At 51.3% G+C, this 14,837-nt stretch overlaps 4 protein-coding genes across 4 annotated transcripts; 2 read left to right on the forward strand and 2 right to left on the reverse strand.

The window, feature by feature from the left end:
* Nucleotides 1-490: 490 nt before the first annotated feature.
* VTN00DRAFT_4053 (uncharacterized protein) lies at nucleotides 491-5,506 on the forward strand (the record flags this gene model as incomplete). Its single annotated transcript, XM_069430439.1, has 3 exons — nucleotides 491-752; nucleotides 822-5,060; nucleotides 5,133-5,506. The coding sequence occupies 3 exons, from the start codon at nucleotides 491-493 to the stop codon at nucleotides 5,504-5,506; spliced, it is 4,875 nt and encodes a 1,624-aa protein (XP_069289574.1).
* Nucleotides 5,507-6,508: 1,002 nt separating this feature from the next.
* On the forward strand, nucleotides 6,509-9,529 carry VTN00DRAFT_4054 (uncharacterized protein; the record flags this gene model as incomplete). The annotated part of the gene is made up of 1 exon (XM_069430440.1): nucleotides 6,509-9,529. The coding sequence occupies one exon, from the start codon at nucleotides 6,509-6,511 to the stop codon at nucleotides 9,527-9,529; it is 3,021 nt and encodes a 1,006-aa protein (XP_069289575.1).
* A 605-nt stretch (nucleotides 9,530-10,134) lies between these two features.
* VTN00DRAFT_4055 (uncharacterized protein) lies at nucleotides 10,135-10,793 on the reverse strand (the record flags this gene model as incomplete). Its single annotated transcript, XM_069430441.1, has 3 exons — nucleotides 10,135-10,365; nucleotides 10,433-10,638; nucleotides 10,697-10,793. 3 exons carry the CDS (start codon nucleotides 10,791-10,793, stop codon nucleotides 10,135-10,137), a joined length of 534 nt encoding a protein of 177 aa, XP_069289576.1.
* A 1,851-nt stretch (nucleotides 10,794-12,644) lies between these two features.
* On the reverse strand, nucleotides 12,645-14,708 carry VTN00DRAFT_4056 (uncharacterized protein; the record flags this gene model as incomplete). The annotated part of the gene is made up of 1 exon (XM_069430442.1): nucleotides 12,645-14,708. One exon carries the CDS (start codon nucleotides 14,706-14,708, stop codon nucleotides 12,645-12,647), a length of 2,064 nt encoding a protein of 687 aa, XP_069289577.1.
* Nucleotides 14,709-14,837: the final 129 nt, after the last annotated feature.

The following is a 14,837-nucleotide window of genomic DNA, read 5'->3' on the forward strand; positions in this document are numbered from 1 at the left end:
GCAGATAGGGCCGAGGGGAGCGACGAGGATCTTCTTTGCCAGCCTCCACCACTAAACGGAACATCGCCCGTCCTAGACTGCACCAGGTATCCGTCAATCCCGCCGTGCGAGGCGGCTAGGCTGAGCTGCTCGCCTCTGGGACCTATCACTGTGACAACTCCCCCCCGCTAACCTGCCTGAGTCGTTCCCTCTCCTCCGCAGCTCCGCTGCGCCTGGTGAACAGACCTGCCTCTTGTTTTACCTGTCTTTTTCTTCGCTCCTCCTCCTTCTCCCACCTCCCCGACACATCTCCCAGGTCTGTCCTGTACTGCTAGGAATCATTGAGAGTCTCTCTTTATTGCTTGTCGAGCTTGGGAGGCTTCCGTGTTCCCTGTACATTTAGTTCCGAGTTTTCTCTCCGTCTGAGCCTGGAGAGACAACCGTCCCGTACACACAGACTCTGTTTTGATTTTTCCATCTTTTAACGACCGTTACGACTGTCACGACCAGTATGGCTCATGAAAGCAGAGAAACCGTCACAATCTCTATCCGTCGCCCCACCGATACCCCCTCTGTCTTCGTTCTGGGTACTTTTTCGGATCCTGCTTGGGAACCTCTGGAGCTTAGTGCCAAGCCCGTAGAGTCCCCCTGTGATGATGCTGCCACCGAATACGTGTTCTCCCGTGACTTCGAGATCCCGGAAGGACGGTATCAGTATAGATTCCGCGTGGCATCCGATGACTCATGGATCCACGATGAGAAGGTAGAAACTGGTACGTTTAATTCTTCAATGGCAGCATTGAGAGCATTTCTCGTGGCGAACTGACGGACAATTGCTCCAGTTACCGATGATGAGGGAATCAAGAACAATGTTCTCGTTGTTGGCCCATCTGCCTCTTCACCAGTGGTAGCCGGTTCGAAGGAGAAGCCCGAGACCTCCGAAGCCGAAGAGAAAGCCGAAAAGGAAGATGACAACAAGGAAGTGGAAGTACAGAATGAAGAACACGTCGCCACCACCGACGAGTCAGCACACAAGACAGTTGAGGCGGATGCCGATGTTGAAGAAGCGTCGGATAAGGAGGAAGAATCTGCTCGAGAGCCGGTCGAACCAACAAATGATACCAAACCACATGATACCCCTGTTGCGGAGGAAAGCGCCGATGCTGCTGGAGAAGAGGAAGCACAATCCAGCGTGAAAGTCGAGGAGGCTGACACGGGAGCCGAGACCAAGGCTGAAGAGCCTGAGGAAAAGAATGAAGCCTCAAAAGAGGAAAGGAGGCCTGAAGTCGAGGAAAAGGAAAGTGCTCTGGAGGCAGAGGAATCGACCACTGCTGTTGAACCCCCAACAGCTACCGACGACAAGGAAGCCGCTTCTGAAGTGGTGAAGGAAGCTGATTCCGAGGAACCACAAGCGGAGCCAATCAAGAAGGTTGACGAGAACACAGAGGAAGTCTCAGATGACATCCCTAAGACTGCAGAAGCCTCCGATTCTTCCCCGGCCCCGGCAGAAAATGCTACGGCTGAAGAGATAACCGAAATGAAAGAAGAGCCCGCTGGCAGTGTTGAAGAGACAAAGAACGAGGAGACTGAGAAGGACGACACTCCAGCAGAGACTTCTGAATCAAAGATAGGGGAAGCTGAGGCCCTGGCGGAAAATGCTACAGCTGAGGAGGTCACTGAAACGAAGAATGAGCAGGCTGAGGAGGCTAAAGAAGATGCTCCGTCTGCACCTGAAGCTGCTCCAGCAGAGACTTCTGAGCTGAAGGGAGAGGAGACTGAGGCCCCGACGGAGAATGCCACGGCTGAAGAGATAACTGAAACGAAGCATGAACTTGCTAGTGGTCTTGAGGAGACAAAGACCGAGGAGGCCAAGGAGGAAGCTGCTCCAGCGGAGACTTCTGAGCCGAAGGAAGAAGACAGTGGGGCCCCAGCAGAAAATACTACAGTTGAAGAGGCAACTGAAACGAAGGATGAGCCCGCTAGCAACGTTGAGATAACGCAGGTCGACGATGTTAAGGAGGAAGATGTTCCGTCCGCACCTCAGGCTGCTCCGGCGGAGATTTCTGAGCAGAAGATAGAGGAAGTCGAGGCCTCGGAAGAGAAGGCAGTTGAGGCAGCTGAGCAGTCTGCGCCAGCGGAGACTGCTGAAGAGGCCGAAAAGGATGAACCTACTTCCCCGAGCGAATCTTTGGCCGAAGCTGAGGAGAAGGCTGACGAGGACAAGGCTCCCGAACCGCACAACCAGAGTAAGCCCACCGCGGACAAAGTGGAGGAACCAGCAGGTGAAGAAACTCTAGCAGTCGAATCTGCTCCCGAGACCGCCGAGGAACAGAAACCCCTTGAGGCCGACAAGACCGATGTCCCATCGAGCTCCGAGCCTGTTACTGCAGAAGCTGGGGAGCCAGCGGAACCAGCTGAAGAGAAGGCGACAGACGAGGAGCCAGCTCAACCAGCTGAACCTGAGGTATCCATAGAAGAGCCGGCTGCTTTGAAGGCCGAGGAAGTTCCCGAGGATAAGCCTGTCGATGCTGCTGCTGCCGCCGCGTCCACGGAGACTCCTGAAACGCCAGAGGAAGAAAAGAAGGAGGATACTGATGCACCTGTCGATGCTGCCCCAGAGCCAGAGAAGAAGCCGTTGGTCACCGAGGAGGACGACAAGGAGGTAGAAACGACGAAGGAAAATGCCAATGACCCTCTGGCCGCGGAGGAATCAACTGAACAGAAGGATGCTGAAGAGGCTAAGGAAGTTCCCGAGTCGGCACCAGTTGAGGTAGCAGCCACCGAAGATGACAAGGAAGCGGAAGAGCAAGACGAGCCTGAAGAGACCCTCGACGACAAGGCTGACCAGCCCGAAGCGGCTGAGAAGCCCGTTGAAAACGTGGATGCCGATGCTAAGGAGGAAGCAGTCAAAGAGGCTCCAGCTGAAGAGGCTCCCGCAGAAAAGGAAGAGGCTACGGAAGCTGAAGAGCAACCTGCTCAAGCCACTTCGGAACAGAGTGAGGCTGTTAAAACTGAAGAAGCACAACCTTCTGAAGCTGCTGCTCAAGATACAGAGGAACTGGAATCCGAAGAGCAGCCTGCTGAGCCTGCCGTCGCCGAGACAGAAGTCACAGAAACGATTAAAACAGAAGCTCAATCACCTGGGGCCGCTCTTGAAGAAAGCTCGGAGCCTGCAGTCCAACACATAGAAACTGCAGCTGAAGATACGGCTGCCCCAGAGCCTGAAGAGAAGCCCGCTGAAGCCGTTGTCACAGAAGCTGCTGAGGCTGCTGAACACCAAGTCAGTCCCGCTGATGCTGCTGCTGAAAAGACAGAAGCTGCGGAGCCTGAGGTCAAGCAAGCTGAAGCTGAAGCTGGTAAAGAAGAAGCAGAGGCGGAGAAGCCTGAAACCGAAGCTACGGAAGCACTCGCGGAAGAACCTCAAGCTGCCGAGCCTGCCGAGCCTGCCATTGAAGAGGCAGCAACCGAGGATAAGGACGTTCCAGAAACTCAAGAGAAGCCTGCCGAAGTTGCTGCTGAAGAGGTTAAAACCGAAGACCTCGAGCACCCGGCTGACAAAGTTGAGGAAGCAACCCCAGAGCCTGCTGCTGCTCAACCTTCTGACGACAACGTTGAGGAGCCGCAAGAAACGGAGGAGACAGTTGAGGCGCCAAAGGATGATTCCATTGCTGAGCCTGAGCCTGTGAAGGATGAGTCTGTTGCCGAGACTGAAGAAGCTGAGGTCGTTCCCGATACTTCTGCACTGGCGGTCGCGGCTGTTGAAGAGGAGTCTGCTGAACCGGAAACTAAGGCTGAAGAGTCGGTTGTAGAAACGGAGCAAGAAGAGGCTCAAAACGGCAATGGAGTTCATGTTGCCGAACCCGTTACTGAGGGAGAAGCAGAGACCAAGCAGGCCGACTTGGATGTGGCAGCGTCTGCTTCAGAGGAACAAGCGGCTCCCGAGTCTGTCAATAGTTCGGTATCTATTCCAGAGGGACCGGTGCAAAACGTCAACGGAGGCCCTATTGATGGCCCGGAAGATGAACCGGAAGAGCCTGCTGAGCATGCAGAGGCCGTTGTCTCTGAGACTAAGGAGGAGCCAGTCGATGCTCCAGCCAAGTATGCCGTCGTTCCCGAGGAAGAACAGGCCTCGGATGAGGTGCCTCAGGGTGGTGCCGTTAAGGAGATCGACACGTCGGAGGAGCCAATGGATGCCCCAACCGAGAGTATCGTTTCCGAGACGGAAGCCCCAACCGAGGAGATTGAGGATGATTCTTTCAAGGAGATCCAACCTGCGTTGGAGGAGCCAGTGCACGTCCCAACCGAGAATGTCATTTCCGAGACAGAGCAAGCCCCAACTGAGGAGCCTGAGGGTGGTGCTGTCAAGGACATCGAACGCAAGTCGGAGGATAGAGTGGTAGAGGAAACAAAGACGGAAGCAGCTGAGACATCAAATGAACCAAGAGAGGACATGGAGTCAGAGCCTGTACCTTCAGACCCTACTCCCAAGATTGAAAGCCCTGAAGCGATATCCGCAGAAAAGCCTGTGGCTAATTCAGCTCCGTTTGTCCCTGTACTGGTTGCTGCAGCTCTACCTGTAACCGAGGAAGCTCCAGCAGAGATAGTAGCTGAGAAGCCCGAACAACCAGCCGAGCCTAAAGAGGTTGTGCCAGTCTCGGAGGCGACTGAGACTCCTGAGAGTCAGCCTGCTCTGCCACAGGAGATTCCAGTTGCGGAGAGTGAGGCCAAGGAAGACTCGAAGGAGGTCGTCCCAGAGACGAATGGCGATGTTCCTCATGCCGAGCCGGTGGCCTCGAAGGAGGCCATTGTAGACTCGGTCCGAGCTGAGTCTCCTACTCTTCCAGAGGAAGATATTATTCCCGAGCCTACGAAGGAAGATGCCCCAGCGCCCGATGGCCTTAACACTGCTGAGACAGTTGCAGTTGCAGTCGGTGGTACGCTGGCTGGCGCTGCGCTTGCCGGTGCTGCTCTGTCTTCGTCTTCTCATGCAGACAAATCTGCTGAACATGGCGTGGCTGACTCTGCTCCCGCTAAGTCTGAGGTGCCTGCTGTTACTACCACGGAAGCAACCTCCACAGAAAGTAAGCAAAAGGAGTCGTTCATGCTGCAATACCCTCCAACCCCTGAGCCTGAGGCTGATCCAGCTCTCAAAGCACTTGCACACGAACGCGAAGCGCTTCTTAGGAAACTGGAACAGCCATCCTCGATCGACCTGTCAAAGGAGCCGGCTTCTGAGGAGGCAGCAGCTAAGCCAGCGGAAGAACCATCTAAGACTGGTCCATTCGCAGAAACTGAAGCTCCAGCTAAACCAGCTGACGGTCTTTCCGCGCCCGCTGAATCTGGTGCACTTGAGCGCTCGGCTGCCAACAGCGAAATCGGAGATGCAGGATCCCAATCTAACCGTTCTAACGCTGTATCTCTGGCAAAGCACGAGAACTGGTTCAAAGCATTCTTGCGCACTGTTTTTGTCACTATTTTCGGAAGCCTCTTTGCCCCCTTCCGCCGCAGTGCCAAGAGTGCCCAGTAAGAATTACCGTCCTAGGTCATTTCGGCTGGATCTCCTATGCCCGCAATTTATTATCCCTTGCTAGCCAACACTGACATGAATCAGTACGGTCTGGGTCACAGTCGTAACCATTGCTGCTGTCCCCTTGATAGCGTTTGTTCTGCGTGCATATAACCCATGAGTGGTTCATTTCCTCTCAGCTCATCTCATGTTTCTCCTTTTTCCATAATTCCCTGTATTTCATTGTGTTTTCATACTTTTGTGGTTGTTATCATATTAGCAGTATACCGAGGTCCAGAATGATACCTGATCTTTGGGGTTTAACATCAATCGCTTCTCCATCCGGTACAACGGTCTTAATAATTATCATAGAATTTCATGGTATTCCTTCACTCTTCGACTTCCCAGAGAGTAGAATGCTGCATGCTCCTGGGCTGCATATGACGAGTGTTGTGCCGGCTGACCTCCAAGGTTATCACTTACGATCTTTCGACTAAAGTCTCTAGGCAGCCGAACTGCGGTCATCCACTATTGTTCTATCTCGAGGCTTTTGAATAATGTAGGTTCCTCAGTTCTCCACTCTTTGGCAGCGTCATTGCTTGCTCTGCGCACCATGTAGGTCCCGTTGAGAAATGAGTTTGATATCCCTTTCTCTGAACGTCCTGATAGTTGGATAGCTATCTGCCCCTTTCTTACCCTATTTTCCAACGTTTGCCATATTTGCAGATGACGTCCCTGCTCGGCTGTCACTGTCCCGGCTCCAATCGTGCTGCGTGCACTGCGGCGGGCTCCGTTGTTGCTATGAAAGGGAATACTCACCGGCTTCTTCATCACACAACACTTCCAGCTGTCACTCCAAGAGCTGAGACCTTTAGTTTCCACACCTCTGTTGTTATTCTTCCTCAACGCGTCTCGTCCTATCTCTAGGACACCGTGACAACCATCTCAACGCGTCTTTCTCCACTCCATCCCCATACAATATCTCCCCCCTACAGCTCACACAAATCAAAATCCTCCAAGTTTATGGCTGCTGGTGAACATCCTCAGACAGCAAATAGTGAACCATCTGACCTCTTCACCAACACGTCGATCCACGTACGCCTGCCCTTCATGGCTCCTAAGCCTGGGAACGCCTGGGCTCAGCACCAGGAGAAGGAGAAGCAGCTCCAGATGCAGCAGTCTTCCCATCCAAAAGATGGAAATGACATGCCTCAGCAATCTGGCTCTGGTTGCGTCAGCGGGGAGGCTGTTGCAGTCCCTCACCAGGATTCTGATGTGCCACAACCCCAGAAGACTGCTGTTAGGAAAGCCTCATTCAAGTCATCTCTTGACTTTGATGAGGAGTTGGCTCTTCCGATGCCAAAGCCCCGTACGGCGTCGAAGCAACCTCTACCTCCTCCAATTACTGCTACTCAGCTTATCAAACAAAGTGAATCTAAAGGGCGTTCCTTCACAGAACCTGCAGACGTCAACGCGTCTCAGGGCATGAACCCAAAGCCTCTTTTTGCTGAGAAAAAGGTAACGGAGAAGAAATCCAAAGTTGCGTCGCTGAAGTCCAAGTTCAGCATCAAGGACATTGGCAAAGAGGCCAAAGAAAGCAGCAAGGATTCTACAAACAAGGACACACCGAAAGATACGGCCAAGGATGCTCTGAAAGAGACGGCTAAGCAGGCCACGAACCCTAGTACAAAATCCGGCAAGGAACTTGAAGTGCTTGGAGAGGCCAAGTTCTACGTTCCAAAGCCGAAGGAACCAGGCATGGTTCCTCTCTCAGCTCCCCCTGAGCATACCTCCGACAAATGTCGCAATTCAGGCTCATCTGACGATCCGCAATCCAGGACCGTTAGTTCCACACCTGGACTGCCTCCCGGGCCATTCTCCCTGAAGACCCCCGAAAAGAGCACCGAATCTAACGTTGAGAAACCGGTACCATCCCCTGCAGAGACAGGTACCACAGTCGAAACTCCACAGGCCAACTATGTGGTGCCCAGGGAGAAAATTGAAGGCATCATCATAGGTGATCATTCTCTTTCCCCGACCCGCGCAGGGACGTACGCCATAACTGGAAACGCCGAGCTTGTCACGTCCCAACCGAGAATTGTCAGCATGCGAGCAGAAGTTGACCAAGGCAAGGAGAGGCAGGATGATGGTAACTCCCGCCACCTCCAGCTTGATTCTGGGGCCTCGGAGCAGGTACCCATATACTCGCCATCCGTGTATAATATTTCTGGGGGCGGAGCATGGGAGCAGATGCAACGGGCGCATCCTGACACTATGCCTCACTATTCCTCTGACCGTCCTTCATTTGACACTGAGACCCCAAGTAAGTCTTCTACTCGTGATGAGGGAAGGGGATCTGGTCCTGTCATTGTTTCAAGCGATCAGGCCAGCAGGTCTCAGTCCACACCCCATACTGCTCTAACGCCAACTGCTCCGGCTTTCAGGCCCAACCCCATGGCATCTGGAAAGGTTCAGTATGGAGTGAATGTGGGAGTTACTGAGAACGCCTTCTTCGGTGTGACAAGCCATGGAGGGTATGCACCCCCTCCGCCGCATCCCAGTTATCAGAGCACAATCACCCTGGAACAGCAACTTGCTGGCCATGCGGACTCGATTCACCACCACTTGAGCAGCGCCGTGAACAGACTCAGCAAGGTGTTCGGGGATACAAATAACTGGCTGATGGACCAGGTCTTGCGCAACGTCGAAAGCCTCGGTGAAACTGCCCGTCTTCTCACCAATCGATCAATGAGCCAAACCGAAATCGCTAGTGAGGCAAGAAAGATGATGATCGAAATCCGACGTGACCTCGAATTTGTTCGGAGGGAGTGCATGGAGACGCGAAACGCCAATTACCGATTTGCAGAGGCGTTTCAGAGAGAGCTTGCCAACATGCATATGAAGATCGACGCGTTGGCCGCCGAGATGGACTCTCGCCATGCTGCTGCGGATGGAAAGGGAAAAGATACGAGGTCAGGGGGTAAAGGGAGACATTATTTCACAAAGACAGAAGCAGGTTCAGCGACACATGAAGGGAGGAACGGTAGCGTCCACAGCAAGGCCGGCGAACCCTCGGCTGAAGGAGTGAGTCGCACCCACACACCTGCCGATGCCGAGCAGTCTCAAAGTGATGTCCCAACACCTACCGCTGCTTTCCGTACCCCTTCTGAACACGGAGATGAACAGGAAAAGCAGCCTGGCGGTGACAGTCCTGGTAAGCAACATCAGAAGAAGGGTCCATTGCGTTCTGCCGTGGGTTCGACTGGGAGCCCTGAATCAAAGAAGGCTTCTACTTGTTCTCACTTCAACACTGCTCCCCAGACTGCCCCATCTTCTGTTTCACCTGTCCACGAAAATACTGAAACTCCCGACAAGAGTAGTGGCATGGAAACAAAGACTCCCCGCAAGAGAGGCGTGTTTGGCATTGGAAGACGCCGTGATGGTGATAACCAGAGCCACAGCAGGTTCCCCAAGACCCCAATCCGTAACAAGGAAAGCAAGGGGCTTCTCATGTCGAAGAAAGACAATTCTCTGCCCTCAGCTCCTCCAGGTGTTCTTCCTCCCGCGCTGCAGGGACCGCCTCCAAGCACTTCAAACTATCCTCAGTACGAGCGTACGAGCCCCAGCTCGATCCATCCTGCGCTCCGCAACCAACACCAGCAGCAGATCATGCGTGAACGCGAGCAGCATCAGAACTGGTATCCGAGCCGGCGGGGATCTCGTCATGGAAGCTATTCGCGTCGCCCAAGTCATGGAGGCTCTGGATACGGACAGCAGCAGTCATATTTCTCAGGTCCGCATCACTCGTACAACTCTGGATTCGGCTACGGATCATCGATGTCTTTCAACCAGACGGGTAGCAACCCGTACATCAATCCACCGCCTCTGTCTGCTGACCCGAACATTCCACCACCGCCCCTGTCTGCTGGCAGTTACCAGTCCGCTCCGATTACTCCCTGGCCTGTTGGCCCATCTGGTCCCGGTGAAGGCAGTAATTGGTATCACGACTCTTACAATAACGACGCCAGTACCGGTCGTAAGTAAGCTTCTCAGATGTGATACATTCCGATACGAATTATGATCCAACACCCTTCCCTTCTGTGAGTGTCTTATCAATTTGTCTCTTTTTCTTGTTTTCCTGTCTATTATTGAAGTGGAAATTGATTCAACGGTTATGGTTGGAATGATTGTGGATGGAATGGCTATGGCTGGAATTTCTGAATTGCTGTTCAAAACTCTGGGTTGGTTTACCTTACTCACCATGGCGAGTTGGAAGTTCTAGTTGTGATTTGGTCTTCTGGGCATGCTATCACCTTTTGTAATTTCATCCACAGAGGTCCTCCCTTACCGGATGGACTCACCATTACTACTTGGTGCCCTGGTCTATGCTATGAAATCGCCTGTGAATTTCTTTTACTGTGTGTATGTACATATGTGTAGAGCAGTCATGACTTTGGTAATGAAATCGCGTCTTGAGTGGTTTAGCTGCTGTCCAATGTAACAACAAGAATAGCTTCATGACCATATGGTTATACAGCGGCGGCAGTCAAATTACCAAAGGATACTGATCCCCGCAGGCAGACCAATGAATCTGAACTATCATGACATTCCATGCTTTGAAGTTAGTTAAGCCAATAACGCTTGACCTCTCAAGTGTATATCGGTTGACTCCGCCTGGGGATAAACTCCGGCCGTTGTCTGAATAGGTTGAAGACATTGAAGACGGGAGTAAATAGTGGAAGAAATAGTCGCGGTCCTTTAACGTCAGACTTTACATCTCCGGCCGCTTTCCCCCCAGCTTCCATCTGTGCGTTAAAGGATGACCAAACTTCGTCCCAAGTTACCCACTCCCATCCTTCGCAGCTGTTGGGCTCCCGCAACTTGACAATATCAAAGGATCTGAGCAATATACTCGACAGCAAGGTAGTGGACTGGTTAGTTACTCACCCGAGGTTGTGCGTTCGCTTCGTTGACGGTGCATGCAACGAAGATAGTGACATAGTGCCTATCATCGGCTTCCATGATGTCGTTTGTGGCGGTTAGGAAATGGAAGTTGTTGACGGTGAGGCCGGTCTCTTCGAGTACCTCACGCGCTGCGCAGTCTTCGAAGGACTCGTTACGTTCGATATGGCCTCCGGGAAAAGCCCAGGTGCCTAAACAACAAATCTAAATAAGAGCACAATAACTGAAAAGTTCGAAATGAATTCTAACCTGCTCCATGACTACCCTTTCTTTTACCTAGGATGAATTTTCCTTCCTTGTTGAACACAAAAACTGCCACGCCAACTCCTGGCCTCTCTGGCTTCATGATGATATAGAAGGCAATGGTTCGTGATCAAGGAAGTTTCGAAGGATGTACGAAAGGTGCTGAGAGGTCTAGAATACTAGGAGTATTGTGTTAACCAGACTCACGGTGGAGAATTAAATATGTTATTCCTCGTCTGGGTTTGGATGTAGAAATAAATAGGTGGGTGAGTCACTGTTGACTCCTCTGGTTCATGTTCTTTGGAAATTCAGGCTTCCAAGGTTGGACAAAGAAAACACTTCCAACCAAGCCACACTTCCTGAACTAACTGTATTTAGTAACCGCCGGCGGATGAAATCAAATGATGTGTTCGCAGTGGGGCGGCTGCAGCCTCTCTGATATAAAAGTAGAGCGCTCTTTGTGTAAACTACTGCTTTGCTTCCTGGAATGACAGTTATTGAGTAGGTAACTAGGTCTTCTTTCAAACGATCGTGAAATATTCCAACTTTTCACTTTCGATCTGGAAAGCCCAAACAAGCACCTCGGGAACAAAGACAATAAAAAAAAAGAACATCACAAAGATGAAGTGAACAAGACTGAAGATGGCCGCAGTCCCTCTACTACAACTGCAGCAGAATAATGGCCACTAATTATAGCAGCTACAATACCATGAAACAAACCACGGGCCTTTCCTACGACGAAACCAGGGGCATCAAATGACCGCAGGTTACCATTCACACACAGATACCATCCAACACTAAAGTTGGTCTGATCAAATCTCGCGCTCTGATCCGTACCAAGTTCTGGAATGCCTTTTGTAAGGCGTAACAGATAACTTGTCATCGCAAGCCGAAACGCTATGACTGTCTTAGTGTTTCCTTCAAGAAGGCCAATCATCAGAGCTTCAAATGGCTTTGAGAATCGGGTTGATAGGCCTGGATGCAAACGCTCCATCAAGTATCAGTGTGTTAAATCCAAAATTGAACGGACCGTTGGTGCAACAGTCTGACCGTCCTGTACCCGTCCACAAGCCCTTCGTCCCTTTTAGGATCGTTTCACCTCGGCGACAGACGCAAAAAGTGCACTATTCAACAGCTACTATCAGTCTCCCTAAAGCGCAGCTTAGGATCGAACTGTTTCATGTTCCGGAAAAAGGCGCGGTCACTCGACCGCTGGATTCGGAATCCCATCTCCAATCGGCGGCAGGTGTGACGTGAGGGTCATAAAAAAAAAGGAGAATTTTCCGCCCGAGAAAAGACCAGCCCGCCATGGCCGCTGGTGACATCTGAGGCGTTATATCGATCACGTCGATGTGCAGGCTCTCCTGAATCGACTATTGCAAATCGAAGGCCAGCATCCTCGAGTCTTGCAGTAGCGGCAGCAGCAATGCCAGCATGGCCCATACAAACGATGACGACGTCGAAAGACCTCCATGATGAAATTGCAGAATGTATTCTTCTCGAGCGATGGCTAATGACTGGTACTCTAGTGGAGAGGACTTATATTCCTTCGATATAAACTGTGGAAGCGAAATCTCCCGATCCTATAAAACTAGTCTCTCAACCAGCCAGGTAAATAGATCTGTATAAGTAGGGCTGATTTTCGGGAAAGTATTCAATATCAGCCTACTTGATACTTTTGCTATATCACTTGTTTATCGCCGCTACTGCCATTACACCACATCACTAATAATCTCAGGGTTCAAAGATAAAAATTACTAGACCTTTATAATAGAAGGCTATCTGAATATAACTTCCCAATTGTGACTGTAATAGAGTCATGGCAAAACTAGTAATAGTTTGACAACAGTTCAAAAAGCCCATATTCTTCCACTATAGTATATACTTCAATTCATCGTCAAATTCAACACCGAAATATTTTTATGTGACTCGAGCATCATCCTCACGTTAAAATCTATTTCACAGCTGCAATCATCTTCTCAACGTCTGCCGCAGCATCTCTGACCTGCGGGCAGTAGTGAAGCCTCAGTAGTTCACCCTCCCAGACCGTTCCAGCAAAGACATTGCTTTCCTCCACATCCATGGCATGGGGGTTGAAGACACCGTCGCCCTTCCGCTCCTCGGTATTCCACAACGGAGCTATCTTCCGTCCATGCTGCTTCGTAACCCTGGTCAAAAGAGATAAAATCGCAAGTGACGACTTCTCCGGGAGCTGGAGTGCCGTTGTCATGAGACGCTTCGTGAATCCGGCAAGGCGAATTGGAGACGGAGAGGCGTGACTACGGGCCAAGAGGGTAGACTGCAGACAACGTAAGAGAAGAACGGTGGGGGTCTGGAAGTTGACCTTGTTCTTCTTCTTCTGTAATTCGGCGCAATTGCCGTCATCCTTGGACTCATTCGAGTTTGGATCGGGAAGGCGGAGAGACTTGTTGGGGTTGAACTCGATGTCGGGGTTGACGGAAAGAGGGTATAAAGCGCGATACAGGTGTCGGATGAAGAAGCTAAGGTCCAGATGAAGTGATGCCGCTGCTTTACTGGCATCCTGACCCTCCAGGAGTGCGAAGGCTGTAATTGTGCACAGAAGGGTCTCTCGAAGAGAGTTCCGGACTGGCATAGGCTCCGTCTTGTCGGAGTCCTCCTCATCAGGCTGCTCGGCTTCTTCTGCATGTGATATCAAGTCCTTAAGGGCTTCAAGAAGGTCACCAAAGAAGTCCTGGTTAATCAGGTGGGCATATTTGGCAAGGCCCTCAAGCACCGCCCCCATAAGAGTCGGACTGCGGAGTTTCAGAATGCGAAAGTATGTAGCAAAGACAAGTTTCAGAGTCTCTGCTTGGTTCTTGTCTCTCGCTTCGTGGCTAACGAGAGCATCCGCTTCCTTCATGTCTTTCTCCACAGCTTTACGCTCCTTCTCCAGTTTCCTCTGTTTCTTAGTTCGGAACTCCTTTTTCTCCTTCGGCTTCTTCCCGCGAACAGTGTTCTCTTCGTCGGGTTTATCGACCTTATCTCTTGAACCCTTGGATGAGAATTCGGAAAGTAATCGCAAGTGGAGGAAGGTGTCCAAGACACTCTCGTGGACTCTGTATTCCTTCGCTCTCATCATTTTGGAAAGGAGACTGACAGCCTCGAGAGAAACAATACCATCATCATCCTTAGAAAAAATTTCCTCCAGGGTCTCTCGACACTTCACGAAATCTGCATCGATCTGTCTCTTCGACAGCCGGTTGACCAGGATCTTCAACAGATCACCACGGAAGTTAAAATGGGGCACTGCAAGCAGGAGGCTGCAGGCACAATTTATTGCTGCTGTCCTCATGCTTCCATCATCGTCTCCTTCTCCTTTGCCTAGCTTCGCGAAAGTAGACAGAGTATCAACGTAGTTTCGGTAACCTGAGAGCAGCGCTTGCTCGTAGTTACGAAGCTTCCTAACTTCCTTTGAAACCTTTTCCGCTTTGTCTGCGTCACTCAGCTGACGGATCCGATAACCAGGAATAACATCTCTGTAGATTGCAGCCTGCGCAGCGAGCGCCAATTTCTTGATGGTAGGATGCGGTCCCTTCTCCACCATCTCAGCCAGCTTCTTGAACGATGAGATATGCTCCTCAGGATCCTCATTGATCAATTCTGCAATCCTTGCAATATCCTCTTTCGCTTGTATTATTTGGAGCTTCAGCGGGACTTTTGGCGCTTCCTCCTTGACTTCTTCCTCTTTTGGAACTGGAGCTTCGGCCTCATCATCGTCGGTGTCGGTGTCAAGGAAGCTGTCCAATTCCTCGTTGGGGACTTCAGGCTCTTCGACATGTTCAATAGTTCCCTCCGCAGTTTTAATCGGTAACCGAGTCTTTTCTTTGTCTTTCTTGTTCGCTTTGCGCGGTCGACGTTCGTATTCCTGCTCGAGATCCCACTCGGCGGCGCGACTGTAAAAGTTGTTTAATGAGGCTCCATTGGAGTTCGAAATTGGGGACGCTTCGTCGTCCGAAGGACTCAGACGCCTTCTTTTAATAGCTCGTCCGGGCGCCATTTTTGCTGCAATGCAGATGTTAACGATGTTGAGGTAATTCCTCCGTCGCTCACACTTTTTCGGAGGTTTTGCGGTGCTGAGTGCCAAGATTTCACGCTAAGCGGAGCTATCCCGCCCCAGTCTAGAATT

This window comes from Thermoascus crustaceus (assembly GCF_041956765.1).
Source record: "Thermoascus crustaceus strain CBS 181.67 unplaced genomic scaffold VTN00scaffold_2, whole genome shotgun sequence".
Lineage (NCBI taxonomy): Eukaryota > Fungi > Ascomycota > Eurotiomycetes > Eurotiales > Thermoascaceae > Thermoascus > Thermoascus crustaceus.